We start from the raw sequence: 19,072 nt of genomic DNA, 5'->3' as shown, positions 1-19,072 counted from the left end.
CACACACAAAAAACTTTGGAGCACAAAGCATCCAGAAACGGTGTGGGGAAAATGAGTGGTAAGCAGAGACACTCTGCTAATGATCGTTCATTGAGTGCTTGAAGGAAATGGTGGGGCAGGACATGTGTAAGACATGAAAAATTAGTCACGCTGGTTCTGAGAGATCCCCTACAAGCACAAACTCTGTCAAACCTAGGCAGTTCAGGTTGTTCTTAATGTAGGCACGTTAAGCACTTTGTTTTCATATTGCTTTGGTGAAGACTAAGCACCAATGTTTTATTTAGATCTTTTTTATAGAAATCCCAATATACTTCTGTAACTTCCACTTGCAAGTTGTTCCACTCTTGATTCTTCTTTGTAGACAAGGTGCCATAATTACTGCTTCATGGTAGGTCATGGTCTAGCTTGAAGCATTTTTGATCCAGCAGCTGAATTCCTGTCACTGCACTGATTTCTTCCTGAGAAATAATAGAAGTGACTGTGATTAGGATTCAGTCACTGGAAGGGAGCAGGTTAAAAACAAAAGGAGGAGGTGCTCCTAGTTAAAGAAGAAAAAGAAGACATCAGAAAGAAAAGTCTCATATATCCCCCTGAAACGAGTATGTGGGAACCCAAGAGTACTGTAGCCGTACTGCTGGAGATGCCCTTTTCCCCATCAACAGGCTGTAGAACAGAAACTGTTCAATAGACATGCATCTGTCCTGCTCTCAGCCTGATGGTGAGCAAGCCTGCAGGGTGGAGACAAGAGTGCATTACTCAGGCAAGAAAACAGGATAAACTGAAAGTGGGAAAGACTGTAATTCAACAGACCCCCACTGACAGGGATGTACCCAGAAAGCAGTTAATAAGACAACAACATAGCTTTAGGAATTCCAGGGTGTTTTGCTGCCCATCCTTTGAGAAGAATCTTACTCAGAATGGTGCTGTTGCATACAATTGCAGCCAAGTATTTAATCATCATATGTACCTTATGGCTTAAATGAAATTGCTCCCTGTCTTGTAGTGGTTACACTAATGTGAAAAGGGTTTTACATGGTAATGAAAAACCAGACATTTTAAACTTCCTTAAAGTTTAAAGAAAGTATTTATGAGATGTTGCTCAAAATGCCTAAAAAAGTTTTACCTGCTGATCTGTATATCAGCAAAAATTAATTTCCTATATAACTTCCTGTAAAATTTATAATTCACACCAGGTCAAAAATACAGATTGTGATTTTTCCCCTACTGGCTGATTCCAGCAACTCAGAGGTGTAATTTATGGAAACATTTAAATGCCTTGCTTATTTTATAACTCCATTTTGATGTAAATTGACTGACTCCTTCAAAGCATGAACAAAATTATCCAGTGGCATTTAAAGAATTTATATTTAAATATATATATATTTATATATATGTGTGTGTGTATGTGTGTAGTTGATAAATACATATTTAAACATAGTTCATTTTGAACTTTGAAATTGCTACTTCTGTCTTAAAGTCTGGAATACATAATTTGCTGGACAGAGTTCTTACCATTACTTCCAGGGATGCTGACAACAGCACAGCATATGGTTGTTTTAGGGTTACTTTGGCCAGACTGCTCCCAAAGAACTTGAGCAGGTGTACATGGAGGAACAGGTTTTAGCAATTTATTCACGTCTGGTCACTTTCACAGGAAAAAGAAGAAAAAAAAAAAAAAGATAAAAATGGATTGAAGAAACAACCATTCCTAATGGCAAAATGTAAAATTAATGTTTCCTTAAATAATGTAAAAATCAAAGGGGAAGAGCACCTGAAGGCTTTTCTCCAAATTTACCAACTGGAGGTGTTGGTTTTATTTTTGTTGGATTTATTTTTTAGTAGTGGAAATGCAGAGTTATAATATATTCTCAGTAAAGTAAGGTTTGGGTTATTCTGATTTTGAAATGCTTTCTTACTCAGAATTATTGATGGACATGATCTGATCCCCTTACTTCAAGGAAAAGTTACCCGATCCAAGCATGAATTTCTCTTCCATTACTGTAATGCATATTTAAATGCAGTGCGCTGGCATCCAGGAAACAGTAAGGAAACTTGCCTGTTCATATTTTAAATATTTCATATAACTTTTATTGCAGCTTGAAAAGACTCAGGAAAAAGCCTTGGGATATATTAACAAAAAAAATCTTTAAAATATCTCACCTTTTTCCTTCCTTTTCACTTTTCTTTTACTAAAATGTGCCTATTCACCATTTTACTGTTTGACATTAGTTTGTTGCTATGCATTAACATTACATATCAATACAATACTGAAATATGTGGTGTCTGAAAATACTGTTTTGTTTTGGTTTTTTTTTTAAATTGCCTCAGAGATAGTTACAGAATGAAGTAGTGGAGGTTATCTGTTGCAACTTCCTGGAAATGTGCAGGAAATAGGATGGCTTGCTAGAATAACAGCACAAGTATGATGTCTGCCTGGCCATTTTTATTATTGGGATAGCAAAGTGTAGGAGAATCACTGAGTCAAAGGCATAACTATCCAATAAATGAACAGTCTTTTGGATCCCTTTTAATGCTTTATATAAATTATCTAATTCCACTTGGTAGGCCAAGGAAAAAAGCATTTCCCACTGATTTGCTCCTTTTTAACTAACAGCTCACTGTCTCTGGTAGCAACTTCTACATGAGCCAGTTCATATATCCCTTTCTAGAAAATCTCTGTGCTGAAGTCAAACACATTTGTCTCATCTCAGTTGACACTCAACTTGATGATTTGTGTTACAGCTTCAGAATGATTATCCAGGCCAAGCTTTGGCGTATCACTATTTAAGTACCTTAGGAAAGAACTTGCTTAATAGTTAATGTGCAAACTTAAAATGAGTCAAAACCTTTGTCTTCTTGGTCATCTGCAGGCTGATTCTCTACCTGTCTTCAACTTTAAAGTAGGAAAAGGGAAAGTATTACATATAACATTTATTTACCACTACTTTGTGTATGTATCTTCCATTTGATGAATAATCCTAAGGGAAAAAACAAGCAATCGGAAGCTGTGGTATCTAATACTATTTTGTACCCAGGGTTGAAGGAAATTACTCTGCATCGTGATAAGGAGAGAAGTAGGCAGAGCTCCAGGCAGGCAGAAAAGCTGTTTTTCTCAAACATACACCTTTATGTATGTTTTGCAAGATGAAGTACCCCTTGTCTGAGGAAAGGATCAGCTTTGTTATTCACTGAAGGGGAGTTTAATGGGAAATGAAGGGGAGTGATGATGAAGGACTAGTCTCTTGTATTTACTTGAGGGGCAACAATGTAGATTGTGGTTCTCCCTTTATTCGTTCTCCAAGGCAATCAAAATGGAAAGCCCACTCAGAATTTGGCAATAATATTTTCATAACACTGGGATGATTTTTGTATAGAAATTTGTCATGGTTTAACCCCAGCTGGCAACTAAGCCCCACAAAGCTAATCTCTCCCTCCCTCCCAGTGGGATGGGGGTGAGAACCAGAAGGGAGAAAACTCATGGGTTCAGATAAAGACATTTTAAAAGGTATAGCAAAAGCCACACACGCAAACAAATCAAAACAAGGAATTAATTCACCACTTCCCATGGTCGGGCAAGTGCTCAGCCATCTCCAGGAAAGCTGGGCTCCATCACATGTAACGGTTACTTGGAAAGACAAACACCTAACTCCAAACATCCCCCACTTCCTTTTTCTTCCCCCAGCTTTATATGTGGAGCATGGTATCATATAGTATGGGATATCCCTTTGGTCAGTTGGGGTCAGCTGTCCCTGCTGTGTCCTCTCCCAACAACTTGTGCACCCCCAGCCTCTCACTGGTGGGGTGAGGTGAGGAGCAGAAAAGACCTTAGCACTGTGCAAGCGCTGCTCAGCAATAATAAAAAACGTCCTTGTATTATCAGCACTGTTTTCAGCACAAAACCAAAATACAGCCCCATAGGAAAATTAAGTGAAGAAAATTAACTCTATCCCAGCCAAAACCAGCACAAAGGGGGTTTGGTATAGTACCTTGTCAGCCTACATCGGAGTGTGAAAGCAGGCAATAGCCAGGTATTCCTCTCTACTCTCTTTTGTAGCAGCCCTCTGGGAATGCTCAACATCTTCTTTCTTACTTCTTCAGTCTCAGATCTTCAGAAATGCCTCTTCCCTGTAGACAATGCAATCATATTTCAAAGGTATTTGTTGCACTCAGCCAATGGTTTGCCTCTGTTCACCTGTCTCCCATGTTGTTGTATAGAGATAAATACACTTGCATTAAAGCTGCATGCACCTGAAGCTGTCTGCATTGCTGTGGGTACTTGTGTGGAAAACCAAGTACAGTTGGTTTTTCTTCTGATATCTCAGCAGCTCTGTCTGAAGCAATTGATAAGTTCAAAGTGCATGATGTTACTAGTTAGACTGTTATTGTTTCCTAGCCTCCCACCAAAGCTTGTTCTTTACAGCTAATCTCAAAGTCATCCAGTCACTATTTCTGCTACTATTAAGTGATATTTTAGTATGTGAAAATGAAAACAAATAAAGCAGAAATATAATGCAATGCCTTGTATTTATTTTTTTTTTCCTGGAGAAGCAATTATTTCAAACATTTAATTCAAAATGTTGCAGAGCTCTTGCCTAGCAGCAAAGAACTAAATTAGAAGTATCCTATAGCAACAGTACATTCTCTATACTTAGGAATACATCCAAGAAAGTGAATGAGGCCATGTTCATTAAAGACAGACTAGAAAGCTGGAAAAGTGTGCAACTTTCACTTAACCTCAGCATGCTCCTGTTATCAGTTACAGGGCTGTTAGTCTTCAGGGTTTGGGTATAGACTGATCACCATTCCTATCTTTGCATGTATTCCATGCCTAACACATTTATGGCCCAGATTCCTCCATAAACACACACATCTTCCAGTGTCCAGAAATGGCTGTAGGATCTCTCATCTTTTAGCTGCACCTTGCCAATGACTGTAGCCAGGTGAATAGCACTTAATTCACAGAGTACCACCAGAAACAGATATTTAATATTCTTAAGGATTGTCTTGAAGGTGTAATATTCTTTATCCAAGAAAAATCAGGAAATTATTGAAAAAAATATCAAGGAACAGTTGTCTCTTTCTGTGTTCTATAAATTACCTTTTAGATCAGGAGAGACTTGTATTGTTCTTGATCTGTGTTCTCCAGATAGTTAGCTAGGTTGATGTCATCGTTTAACCCCAGCTGACAGCAGCTACGTACCACACAGCTTCTCAGTCGCTCCCCCCTCATTCCCAGTAGGATGGGGAGGAGAATCAGGAAAAAGGTAAAACTCGTGGGTTGAGACAAGAACAATTTAATAATTGAAATAAGATAAAATAATTTTAATAATAACAACAATAATAGTAATGAAAAGGGAGATAACAAGAGAGAGGGGAATAAAACCCAAGAAAGACAAGTGATGCATAATAGAATTGCTCACCACCTGCTGACCGATGCCCAGACACTCCCCAAGCACTGATTGGCACATTCCCAGCCAACTGCCCCCAGTTTATATAATGAGTATGACACTCTATGCTATGGAATATCCCTTTGGCTAGCCTGCGTCAGCTGCCCTGGCTGTGTCCCCTCCCAGCTCCTTGTGCAGCTGATCACTGGCAGAGCATGGGAAACTGAAAAGTCCTTGATTTAGGGTAAGCGCTACTCTGCAACAGCTAAAACATCAGTGTGTTATCGACCTTATTCTCATACTAAATCCAAAGCACAGCACTGTATCAGCTACTAGGAAGAAAATTAACTCTGTCCCAGCTGAAAACAGAGCAGTTGACTACAGCTACTTTGGAACAGTGTAAAAATGTACTACCTGGAGATTATGCCTGTGAATACCGGCCAAATGCTGACCAGCTCTGCCTCCCACTGGACCTGAGGCTTAGCAGAAGAAACTGTGATAGTGTGAAATTAATAACCCCAGCGATGTCCAGTATCTTCTGCACTGGTCTGATGATAGGCCCTTATTAGAAGGACCCAGTTTTACAAATAATCTGAGACTAGATTATAGACTACTAAACCCACCATTAAATGTGTCATTTCTATTAATTTTAAAGATTGCATATATGCACTTATTAATGCATATATTCTCATATTTTTTACTAAGTTTATTTTCTGGGAAGTCTTAGTTTGTATGTCAGCTTCAGCTAGCATATTGCACTTTCTTTCCTAGCCACTCAAAGTGTAAGATTACCTTTGATCCTGAAGAAAAATACATATACTAGGAATTGAAAGGGAAGCAAAAGTTCTTGGCCATTTGGTCACTTGTTGCCTCCATCACTCCAGTTCCCACAGTAACTATCTTTAGCATTGTTAGATTTCCACTGTGCTTCAATCCAAAAAACCCTTACTTTGGTTTAATTTTTTACTTTTAGGCTATATATATGAAACAGGTAAATTTTGTGTATGTTAAATTTATAGTACTTGCACACCTTTCCCTTGCTTACAAGCTTCTAGAGGCCTGAATTAAGCAGAATGATGTTTCTTCACATCATTTAAGGAAGGTCAGAAACTTCGGAGTGAACAATTACCATTTTACATTTATATATTTAGAAGCTAAATGTTCCTCATAACCAAATCAATAGGCATCTGCATTAAGACATATTAGTTAGTTCAGTTATTGCATTCACAATTTACTTTCTCCTTCATCAGCCCTTTGAAGGAGCATTTAGAGGATATGTGCTACACAATGCTCTTCTCAACTAACACTTCAAAATTTAAGCCTTATCCTTTCTAGAGAGACATGAGGAAAAGAATCTCTCTTTCTTCTACTTTTCTCCTTTCTCAGCCACAGAAAATAAGCTAACACCAATTTTTTTCTTAATCTGTCTTTGATTCATTTATATTTTGCTTGATACTAAAAGAAAAATTCACATTATTCTGCACATTCTGAATTAAAAAAAAAGAATGACATTTCAGGCAATTTTCTTTCCTCATGATTCTTGTCTCTCTCACACTTGTGCATGCTGACACTTGCTATCAGTGCCTTGAAAACAGCCAAGACATACAGTTCTAGTCCTTAAAGTATGATTTCCTGTTATTTTGAAACTTTATAAATATGTGTAATGTAATTGATTTGTTAAAAAAAACCAGAGAGAAAGACATGCTAAAAATACTGTGATTTTCCATTGTCAAAGCTTATTCACCACTGTTGCCCGGGGTAGCATTTAACTACCAATATAAGAAAATACCATATTTGGAGAAAGACCCAGAACTTCCCTTTCTGCCTAGGAAGGTGTAATAATTTACAGGTTTTGGATTCATTAAGCATTTACATTTAAAAGAAAACAGGTGTAGGATCTGCCTTTACTTTCTTGAGCTGTGCCACACAAAGTTTTATGTAGCTTTTTTTTAGTTGTGGATGTCAGATTAGGCTTTGGCCTTCTTTTAAGTCTGATTGCATGTTCTTCTGCTAGTGCAAGTAGACCAGTACCTGTGTACTTGTTAAAGTTATAATTTAGCATAACTGAATACTAAAAAACTATCAAAGAGCTCTGTCTCCAGAACATTACTAGCATACGAATCAGTACTATTAAAAATACATTGCTATGACAACTTAATTATAAGGAAAGAATTCATCAGTTACAGAGCAAATCTGCAGTTTAATGGAACTACAGCATCTTTGTGTGTGCAAAATTTTTATTTGATAAAGAGGTAATATATTATAATCCTGTGTAATAAACATCGAGGAATGTAATGCAGTGCATTCTGTACTATAAAGACATAATGATTTTCACGGTATTTTGGTACTATTAATAAGAATATATGAATGTTTCTGATAAATGCTAGAGTGACTTTACTAGCAGCACTTCATTTCTATTTCAAAATGGATTTCATTATTCAGTGGAAAATGTCATTCAGTAAACAAAAGAGAAAAAGACTTGCTATGGCAAGTTAAATTGAAGCCCACTAGACAATAGAACCAAACTAGCTTATCATGCAAATACAATAACTTTTAAAGGTAGTAGAAGTTCACTGAAAATCTTTTCATAAAACTTTTCCACTTTGCCTCACTTAACAAACTGGATACATTTCAATCATTGTTTATTATTAGTTTTTTGTATGTTGTGATCTACTGCAGTTACTGAAAATAGTTCAATCAAATTCACCAACCATGGATTCATTCTGTATTATCACAGAATTCATAGCTATTCAGATTCCTGGCTGTTGCAATGTCCTCCAGCATCCAGCTGTCTATGGTAGTTCATGAGACATCTTTTGTTCTGTAGCTAGGGATGATGGGAACTTCCCCGTCGTGCATTTAGCCTTTTCTGCAGTTTCAGCTGTTACAGGTTAAAAACGGGCAAAAAGAGAATGAAAGAGGCATATTTTCTGTTTTGCAGTTTTCAGACTGGATGCATAAGATAAATTTACAGAATAGTGGGTTTTTTGAAGCGTTTCTTCGAGGTTTAGTTTGACTAAAGACATTGGAGTCATAATAAAGAGAGGACAAAGCAGGAAAAATCTGCCTAGAGGGGCCATTTCCTAACAACGTCTGGTCTGGACAGGTACAGCCTTTGATGTGAAATGGAATTAAAATAAGACCAGTTTCTGGAGAAACGAAAGTAAGAAGAGCAATACCTTGCACTTTTCCTTACCATTCAAATGGACTATGATATGCATGCCTTAAGGGGTAATAAGGGTTACCTTGTTAATAAAGAGGGCTTGCATATTTACAGTGCCATTCCTAGCTTCGTTTTTGGTAATATCCTATTGAGTCTTATTAGTTAAAAACTGTAAACTGAATTCATATTTTTAAAGAAGTAACTTGTGAACACAATGTTGTCCTGAGACAGGGAGTTCAGGAGATGGAGTCTAGACAGGTAACAAAAATTGGGAAACATCTATGAAGCTTTACAGAACCAGGTTAAAAGATTTTTTCTACAGTCAAGTTCTCATTGTAAGGGTAGGTGAGGCTAGTGGATGTCACTAGCAAATGGAAATGCATTAATTTGTATGTAAGGTATTTTGGAGTGTAAGTGGTGACAATATACTTCTATTTGAAAATACCATCCCTGTCTTGTTCAGTCACCATAGAGCATTTAAGAAACATAATAATTCAGACATCCACAAAGTAATTTAACAGTTCTGTTTTCTCTAAAGTAGAAAGTATTATAGGTATCTCTAAATATTTGGTATTTTAAAGGTATCTCTTAATATTGCTGCTACTTAATATAAATAAGAAATTTAAATCAATAAATTCTTGGAAATTATTTCCACCCACTTTCTTATTACTTTCTTAGTAATGAGAGAATAATTTTTTCATTGCATTCTTTGCCATATGGTGAACTTGCCATATGGTGAATCTACCATATAGACCTGGCAGATGTAATTTCCAAGCCACTCTCCATCATCTTTGAAAGGTCATGGAGAACAGGAGAGGTACCTGAGGACTGGAGGAAAGTCAATGTTACTCCAGTCTTCAGAAAGAGCAAGAAGGAGGACCAAGGTAACTACAGACCAGTCAGCCTCACCTCCATGCCTGGGAAGGTGGTGGAACAGCTCATTCTGGAGGTCATCTCAAATCATGTGGAGGAAAAGTTATCAGGGGTAGTCAACATAGATTCACCAAGGGGAAATCACGCCTGACCAACCTAACAGCCTTCTATGATAGAATGACTGGCTGGGTAGATGAGAGGAGAGTGGTGGATGTTGTCTACCTTGACCTCAGCAAGGCTTTTGACACTATCTCCTGTAACATCCTCACAGGTAAGCTCAGGCAGTGTGTGTTAGATGAGTGGACAGTGGGTTGGATTGAGAGCTGGCTGATGGCAGAGCTCAGAGGGCTGTGGTCAGTGGCACAGTCCAGCTGGAGGCCTGTAGCCAGCGATGCTCCCCAGAGGTCAGTGCTGGGTCCAGTCCTGTTCAAATTATTTATCAACGACGTGGATGAAGGGACCAAGTGTACCCCCAGCAAAAGTTGCTGATGATACAAAACTGGGAGGAGCAGCTGATACACCAGGCGGCCACACTGCTGTTCAGTGAGACACAAACAGGCTGGAGAGCTGGGTGGAGAGGAGTCTGGTGAAGTGCAATAAAGGCCAGTGTAAGGTCCTGCACGAGGGAGGAACAATCCCATGCACCAGTACAGGCTGGGGGTTGACCTGCTGGAAAGGTAGCTCTGCAGAGAAAGACCTGGGAGTCCTGGTGGACAGCAGGTTGCCCATGAGCCAGCAGTGTGCCCTGGTGGCCAAGAAGGCCAATGGGATCCTGGGATACATTAAGAGGAGCATGGCCAGTAGATCGAGGGAGGTGATCCTCCCCCTCTACTCTGCCCTGGTGAGGCCACATCTGGAGTGTTGTGTCCAGTTCTGGGCTCCCCAGTTCAAGAGAGTCTGGGAACTACTGGAGGGAGTCCATCAGGGAGGTCTACAAAGCTGGTCAGGGGGCTGGAGCATCTCCCTGATGAGGAAAGGTTGAGAGAGCTGGGCCTGTAGCCAGGAGAAAGGAAGACTGAGAGGGGATCTTATCAATGTCTACAAATACCTTAAGGGTGAGTGTCAAGAGGATGGGGCCAGGCTCTCTTCAGTGGTGCCCAGTGACAGGACAAGGGACAAAGGGCACAAACCGAAATGCAAGAAGTTCCATCTGAATATGAGGGAAAACTTTACTCTGAGGGTGACAGAGGACTGGAACAGGCTGTCCAGAGAGGCTGTCGAGTGTCCTTCTCAAGAGATGTTAAAAACTCACCTGGACACGATTCTGTGCAACCTGCTTTAGCAGGTCCCTAATATCTGGAGGTCCCTTCCAACCCTGACCATTCTATGGTTCTGTGAATGAATGCTGTGGTAGCTTCATATGCAGACTGTGGTGTATACTTGTCATACCCAGCAGACCCATTGGAAGAACCCATACCCATATCCTTGCCTAGCTTTTTCCTGTTCTTTTTCTTGCTTCCCTGAGGAGCTTTTTCCATTTATGGTTTGCTTGCCTTCTCTGTCATGAACAAAGAACTTGGAGAATGCTGTTACAGATTAGGAAGGAATCACATTGACCCTGAGAATGCTGGCAGTTATAGTTCCTTTCATTATTTAACAACACAAAGGGTAAATTTAACAGAAGTTTGATGCAAGATTTTCTTCTTTTGCACAACATCTTGAAAGGGAGACATAATACTACCATGTGACTATAACTGCTGTCAAGGAAACATTTTGTTTTCTTACAAGGAGAATATCTTTTTTTTAAATCAAATCTTATCGTACCAACCTCATGTATTTTCTCAGAAAAGAACAGATGGGAAAGGATAAGAAGGAAAGCATAAACATTTGAAGGAGTAAGATTTTCCTACTGTCACAAGAATTTTTGCTTTCTAGCCAGAAAGAATAGACTTCTTTAGTCATAGTAATATTCATGTAAGAATAATTTTGTCTCAGAGAGCCATTCCCCCAGTGAAAGACCGTGGTAAATGTCCTTTGACACTGACATTATACACACAGACTTTCAGTGACCATATCATAGTGCTTTTTCTTCGTATAAAAATAGAAACCATAACATATTGGTCTATTGAATCCAAGATATCTTGACCTAAATTAGTAATGTTCTTAGTGAACAGAGAAAGGTTGACAGGTTTCAGTGATCATATAAAGCCAAAGGCATTTAAAATTTAAGTAGCTAATTCAGTATTTTTTAAACTTCAGCTTCAATGGCTTCCTGTCAGATACTGTGTCATGCACTTGTGACAGTACAAAAGAAAAATCTTACAGGTTTTTGGGCTTTTTTTCTGTATACTCCATAGCTAACCCTTCAATAGAAAAAAATACCCGAGTTAGAACAAATATCTGGTAATTTTTAATCTATTTTTTCCCTCTTCTTATATCTATTTTTATCTATTATATTTATATATTTATTATTATTATATTTATCTATTATTTATCTATTATATTATTTATAAAGTTAGAAATAGTAAAAAAAATATAAACAGCAACAAACACATACAAGAGTAGATAAAAATGCACTGCAACTTTCAAAAATTAATTTCAGCTTACCAAGTAACATAAAAAGTGGGTCTGTAATGATTTCTGGAGCATTGCACTTGCAAAAATATCTTTAGGTCAGTGTTGGATTTGAGCCTGAAGCGTTCTGCATGTTTCATTCAGAACACAGTGCTGATTCATCCTAATTTTAAAATTGGATTTAAATGGCATATGTTGTCTTAGGCAATGTTCTTCTAGGGAAGTAGTTAAAACATGCACAACCCACATAGAGTATTCTGTGTGCCACAGCCTCTAACATACTATGACTCTAGAAAATAAACCAAAATATTTGTTTATTAGAGAAATTCCCTGGAAATCTGACTGCCGAGAGCAAGATGACTCCTAGTATGCCTTAAAAGACCATGCTATGAAAGGCAGAAGAAATAATTGTAGAGAAAACAGTGGATGCTCAGAGGGTGGTTGCACTTGGACAATATTATGCTGGAGGCCAGTGTGCATCTGTGGATCATGTGCACTCTGTACTGTGTAGTTGCTTCTGAATGTAAGTCCTGATCAGTACTTTAGAAAGACATCATAACCAGAAATATTCAATAATCAGTGAATAATCAATATTTGATTCCTCAGCCTGAGAAAAACTTACATTCCAGTACAGTGACCTTTCTTTTGATTTCAGAGCTTTTTATGTGGTCTCAAACCATTAGAGGACAAGACATCCAGAATTTCCTAAAACTAAAGGGAAGAAAGGAATCCAGCTTTTTTAGTTTGTTCTTGTTTTGTTTTCTTAGTAGGGAATTTTTGTAGATGTAGTTGTGTAAAAGCTTTTAGAAACTGAAAGAGACTGCATGTCACTAGTAGGTTTTGTCATAGTTCTTTCAATGACATCTTAGCAGAACAACGTCCATGAAGTAGTACAGAACAAATCCCTAAAATAAATTTTTCAAATTTATTCAGAGTTTTATCCAAAAATGTATTGGCCTATGAAGAGCATGATAATTTAGTACTTAGAATTAGCACTAGTTCAATAAAGAAAGGGTGACCATTTTAGTATTAGGAAATGTTAGTAATCTGTAAGATAATTTTCCATTACCACGTGTGCCAATTTTTCATTTGCAACCCGTTACCTGTCTGTTGTACAGTAATTTTTAAATGGTATTATATCACAGAAGCAAGCTTCTTGATCATCTCACTTGCTCAGTGAGAAAAGTAGAGTCCAAGATTCAGTTGTCTTCAAGATTATATTATCTGGGCTTCTTCAATTCCATAGGATGTTGTACAGGCAGGTTTTCAGCTCTGATCCATCCATATGGTCCTGTTCAGTGACAACTGGAGACTGAATCTCAGTCCTAAAAACATTATAGTTAAGAAGTGTCAGTTCATATCCTGTTAGCAAAACTACTTAGCCAGCAAAGCCTTATAGTTTGAGCTCAATGATGTCTTGACCTACTGTGCCGCTGCTGCTGCTTCCAAACCACATGTAATTCTCTACTTTAGCCCCTCCTTATATAATTGTCATTTTGGGAGGTTTGAGTTGATTCACACCTTTTTCTTTTTTTCCCAACAAAGTGTACCAACCCCCTCCAATTCCAAACTCTAAATAACTTTCTATCTTCCAAAAGCCAGCACTGTAAATTCATTGGTTTTTTGGATCTTTTAAAATACTACCATAATACATAAACACAAGGTTAATTAGGGAGAAGAAATAGCAAAATGTAGATAGTCTCATGATGATTTTGAATCTAGCACTACAAAAGTATGAAGTAGAAATGGTAGACAAGACATTGTGAGTAAATAATTCTACCTGAGTGAAGAATTACTTATTCTGTACAAATGGTATCTCAACACTGTGATGTTTCTTCTGAATACATTTTATTCCAGTTCTACAGCGCTGTGGAAAACATTAAAATTTGGACTCAGTAGTTCTTCATGGCTACAGTTTCTTAGAACTGCAAATTCTTTAGTCCCACTGGGATCTTAGTCCACTCTCTTTCCTACAGCTGGCCATGGAGGCCCTTTCATGCATTTTCTTTACTTTTCTTCATCTCTCAATTATCCCAACATTCAGCCTAGCAAACAGATATTTGTTGCAATTACATTGCTGTTTGCTTTTAATTAGCTGTTACTTTTTTTTCCTAAACATGATTAAGTTGCATTAAGGGAAAATGCAGTTCCTGCACACAGCATGTAGACGGTGGATATTAAGGCATTTATATAAAAATGGAATTTGCTGTAGCATTTCCCTCTGTTTTATGCAGCATACCCAAGGTAGAAGCTAGAACAATGCTTTTTGCACGAAAGCTCTTCCCATCTCTTTGTCTGTATCAGGTGCACTCTAGGATATCATGTTTTTGTCTTTCTCAAAGCCTAATCCTCAAACGTAATTTTCATTCAGAAGTATTATAATAAATTTTAAAGTTATGAGTTGCACCTATATAGGATAATAATGACAGTTCTATAATAATGCTTGGTAGATTGCTTATAGTATTTATAGTTGACAATTATTTTTGGATTCTGAAAACAATGCAATTGCTACTAAAGCCAATTTCCAGCTGTAGCCAGAGGCTCTAAGAGCATATATCTTTATGATTCAGAAACAGCTGGAGCCCATGAGTGTTCAGGTCAGTTTTCAAAAAGCAACTTAGAAGAAAGCCAAAGATAAACAAAACTTTTTTTTTCTTTTTTTTGTATGTATGCTGTGAAGGCATGAGCTTATGTGTAAATATGAGGAGGAACATATGTTTCACAGAAGTGAAAATTGTTTGAATTGTGCTGTGAGAGAGAAGTTTTGCCATAAAAGCTTGAAATTTGCTACAAAACCTAATTATAATTTAGAGGAATTTATCCTAACAGAGCTGGTCAGCATAAGAACACCAAAGCTAGAATCAGGCAAATGAGGGAGAGAATAAAATGAAGCTGTTGTGTCATGCTGAAATTGAGGGCTTGAATAACTGATTTTTTTTTTTATTTTTTTTTTAAAAACAACAAACAGCTACAGAGAGCACACAGAATTCTGTGTGGAGTCCTGTTTGCATTGCTCACTTTTAAAATTTGAAGGAAAACTTTGAAGCTTCATACATTATTTTGATTTTCTTTCTCTATTTTTGTCCTTCTATTATGGAAAATATGTTGGTAATCGGATGCATTCTTTAGCTGTTAGAAAATACATTATGGTACTTCAAATATGGATTGTAATAAAATGAAATCAATTATGAAAAAATGAATTATATTTGAAATAGAATATGATATTTGAATTTATCAATATTAACAACATTTACAGGTTTTTTTACAACTAGATTATTCTATTCAATATCATACTTTGGCAGTTTGCAGGTTTATCCTTCCAAAAATCTTGCAAAGTGTATGAATAGGGTTGTCTTAGCACAAAATTACTGAACACAAATGTCTTAGTTTTAGTTTCATGGCCAATGGAAACATAGTCATTCAGTGGATAGAAAAGCAACTGGGAATTGCAAAAAATTGTACAAGAGTACAGGTTGTTCATCTGCTTCGCTTCATTCAGCTCTGCCCTAGCAAACCTGCTAAGTCATTTAGAAGTTCTGGTGATCTCAGGAATGCCAAGTAGCTCCAAATACCAGGCTGTCTTAGAAAACCATACTGGTGGTCACAGTGAGGCTGTAATACTCAAGAAAAGGTGCTGTGAAATGCTTTAACTGGATTTTGGAACTTGATACTGAATAGATTATACAATGCCTGTAGATACTGAGAATTATCAAAGGCCTCCTTTTTCGCCCCCTTTCATATACCGAAGTATTTCAGATCTGCAGTTAGAAAGTGTTCTAATTTCTTCCAGTACTTTTAAATAGTTACCACATACTGAGGTTTAGGCGGTTTGGGGTTATTTTTTGGGGGGAAGAAAGCAAAAAAATCCTAAGTTCTGAGAAGTATATTTGAATATTTAGCAATCAGCAGGTTGAACTAAAGAAAAGTAAATGTACTACTTGTATTTCACAGAATATTTTTGAGTATATGTCTTTCAAGGCATTTAATCCAATTATAAGTAGACAAGAGAAATGTTCATATTTTGAAGATAGAAAATATGCAAAAATCAACATTTTACAGTGTCTCTAACACATCTTAAATGTGAAGGCATTTATAGATTGTTAACTCATAATGAAGCTAGAAAATTAAGTATATATAATTTGAATGCTACAAAGGATTATTCCGTTAGTGGATACTGCTCAAACATAAGGTGTTGGCAAATGATTACAGCTAACAAGGGCAGTGTCTACATGCACAACAGCCCTAGTGTTCCTTGCTAAGTATTTCTTAATATTGTCAAGCCTGATAAATCCATGTTATTGCTGTGGCATGGAAGAGTCAGCAACAGGTTTGTATCTCATTGACATGTAAACCTCATTGCTTGACTGAGCCTGTCAATGCAGTTTCTGCCTGGACACACAAGAAAAAGTTCCCATGACAATTATACTTGGTCTTTCCTAACCAATTTCAAGCAATTTGTTCACTCTGTGGACTACATTGACCTCAAATCCTTGCCACTATTCATTGTTAGATTTTGTATTTCTGTTGCTACATATTAGGACAAGGTGTATGAGAACACATTGTGTCTTAGGCAGGTAGCAAAGAACCTTTTAGGAAATCTTAAGTTATCTGCGTTCTTGGTCATCCAAGGATCTGCATGGGTGTGTAATATGTCTGTATAGGGGCATCTTATTCCTCCTCTGACAAATTCTGATCTGTTCTTGGGGAGATAGTTGCGGAAGCAGGCAACCTTTTTTACATTTAGCTTTTTGGTCTTTTTATGTTAGACAGACAAGAAGAAAGCAGTGATTGAAAGTGCTGAAGTTAGAACTAGTCAGACCTGTGAGATTCAGCAAGACAGGAAAACTTTTCAAAGTGAAGGTGAGGACCTGGGTAATAGTAAAATTGTTTACCGAGTCCATTTGCCTGGCCTGACTTCCATTTGAATGCAGTTTGATGGGAAAAATTCCTAATCTCTAATACTAACTGAATTTCAGGTTCCTTTTTGGGTAAGTCTACACAGTGTAAGCGCTAAGAACTCAGTTAGGAATACTAACTCAGTGTTAGTAAAAAGCCAGAGTTTTATCTTGGGCATGTTCAGTGTGAATGCCAGCCAGTTAGAAGCATCTTTGGAACTGTAAGAGAAAATTAAGCAACCCTGTAAAAATTGCCTGAATTTGTATGCTTTAATTAATCACTAGGCTGAGGTTCTGGTAAAAGTCTGTCAGCGTGCAACGCACTATAGTATGAAGCAGAATGGATTATTGCAAACCACTGCTGAATGCTAAACCAGACCTGGTTTACATCCGAAAATCGTTTATGTAATCCATTTTCTTTTCCATTGCAACAGATGAGGAATATATATATGGTTACTTTCCTTGTGAATAGCATAAAAATGCTTAGAGAAAGGAGACGTGGTAGTGAATATAATAGAAAAACATTTCCTGGTGTTTCTTGTTACCGTTACTATTGTCACAGATCTTTAAAGAGTGTTTTGGCAAAGAAACCAGCTAAAATTGAGAGATGAAAACTGAGTTTACAGAACTAGGAATTAAAAATTGAATGTAAGCTTCAAAAGCCAAAAAACAACTACCAGTATGCAGATGTTTGTATTTCACAATATCCTTTGAGTGCTGTCATCACTTTTAACTGCAGTGAGGAAGGAGGGCATATATAAAATTTATATCTTGTAATGTAATGCCAAAAGCACTTTCAGTAATTTTGAGGAAGTACAATGTGTAACTGAATGACTTTAGACTTCAAGCTGGTTTATATTCTATTTATTTATATTACTTCCTAAAATAATGGGCTAAAGCCCTTAAAGTAAACTATAGTCCATAGGAACATACTCTTAGACCAGTAAAAAGGTGTAGGATTTCATGCTCAAGGATGAAGCTTTGTTTAACTCATCTTTGTAACTGTCTTGCATAACAAAACCTGGACCTCATGGTGCCACAATAAATAATAATAAATGTTGGATTAAGTTTGAGACATAAATGTCCACTTGAAAGATATTTTGAGGCACACTAGAATTATTATCTTGAATTATATAAGTAGTTAAAAATAGGAGATCAAGCCAAAGAGAATAAACATTGCTTTTACTGCATCATTTGCAGCAGTGGTCTACCTACCCTCCTTCAACTGTGCTTCAGACATTAGAGGGAAAAAATGAAATGGAATTAATTTTGTCACTCATGTATCATGGTAAAAAAAACCCAACATCCTCCATCCCCCCACTTTGTGGCCCATGAAAATAATTGGCTAGAAGTTTTAAGTTAGAATCTGGATTGTAGTCATTTTTAGGAGAGAAATCAAACATTGCCTGAAGTCCTAGCAATTTTTCTTACACATTAAAGTTTAAGGAGATAAAATGCAGACAATGAAGGACAATGGCTGGAGTTTCCCAGCTCCATTGCTGCTTTCTTCTAGTTTAAGAACTTACTCCATGGCTGATTACATCTCAGCTGAGCGCTCTGGACGTTGTGTAGGACTATTCTATGCTGTTGAATCTCTCCAGCAGGCTCAAGAGGTGTGGAAAGGCTTTGTTCAAATACTACACCCAGGTCCATGCACCACAGAGCTCAAGAACACTTCAGCTTACCTGGATACACTAAGTAGGATGTAATGTATACATGTCCATGTATATTCCGGAAGGGAAAAAGCAACAAGATTTTACTGAGGGGATGTTGAGTGAGGAATTATGTTTGGAGATATAGGATGTTGCAAAGCAGACATGAGTTTAATCTTCAGGGAGGTAAGATCTGAATGCTGAACACTGATTTTTCTACAAGGTAGAGTTGTCCAGTGAGCAGGACACTTGTCTTACTTGGTAAAACTTGATTCAGGTTTCTTCTTCCTATAGACCTTGAGACAACATTAAATAAATCACTGACAGTGTATACATCAGTATCAGTGTAGCAAAGAAATAAACAGGTTTTATTAAGCAGCAGCACATATCACCAAAAGAATAATCACTTAGTTTGAAGTAGGAGACTTGATGGGAGTTGAGGGGCATAGGTAGATCCTTGTTTAAACAGCTAGTTGAGCACACAGCATCTTCAGTCAGCGATGACATTGTACTTTGCTACATTTAAGCATGGGGTTATTATTTGTATTCTTAAGCTAAGTGGAAATACTTTGTTGAACTGGAGGCAAA

At 37.3% G+C, this 19,072-nt stretch overlaps 1 protein-coding gene across 12 annotated transcripts in view; it reads left to right on the top strand.

The window, feature by feature from the left end:
- Positions 1-19,072, top strand: part of STS (steroid sulfatase) — a 121,146-nt gene that overhangs the window by 86,672 nt on the left and 15,402 nt on the right. For all 12 annotated transcript variants that reach the window (XM_037377533.1, XM_037377527.1, XM_037377538.1 and 9 more), the window contains one exon: positions 1,921-2,042. In XM_037377533.1, the coding sequence (XP_037233430.1) occupies positions 1,921-2,042 (122 nt within the window). The remainder of the gene's footprint in view (positions 1-1,920; positions 2,043-19,072) is intronic.

The sequence above is a fragment of the Falco rusticolus genome, chromosome 2 (assembly GCF_015220075.1).
Source record: "Falco rusticolus isolate bFalRus1 chromosome 2, bFalRus1.pri, whole genome shotgun sequence".
In the NCBI taxonomy this organism is placed as follows: Eukaryota; Metazoa; Chordata; class Aves; order Falconiformes; family Falconidae; genus Falco; species Falco rusticolus.
This window is presented reverse-complemented; position numbering and strand designations above follow the sequence as displayed.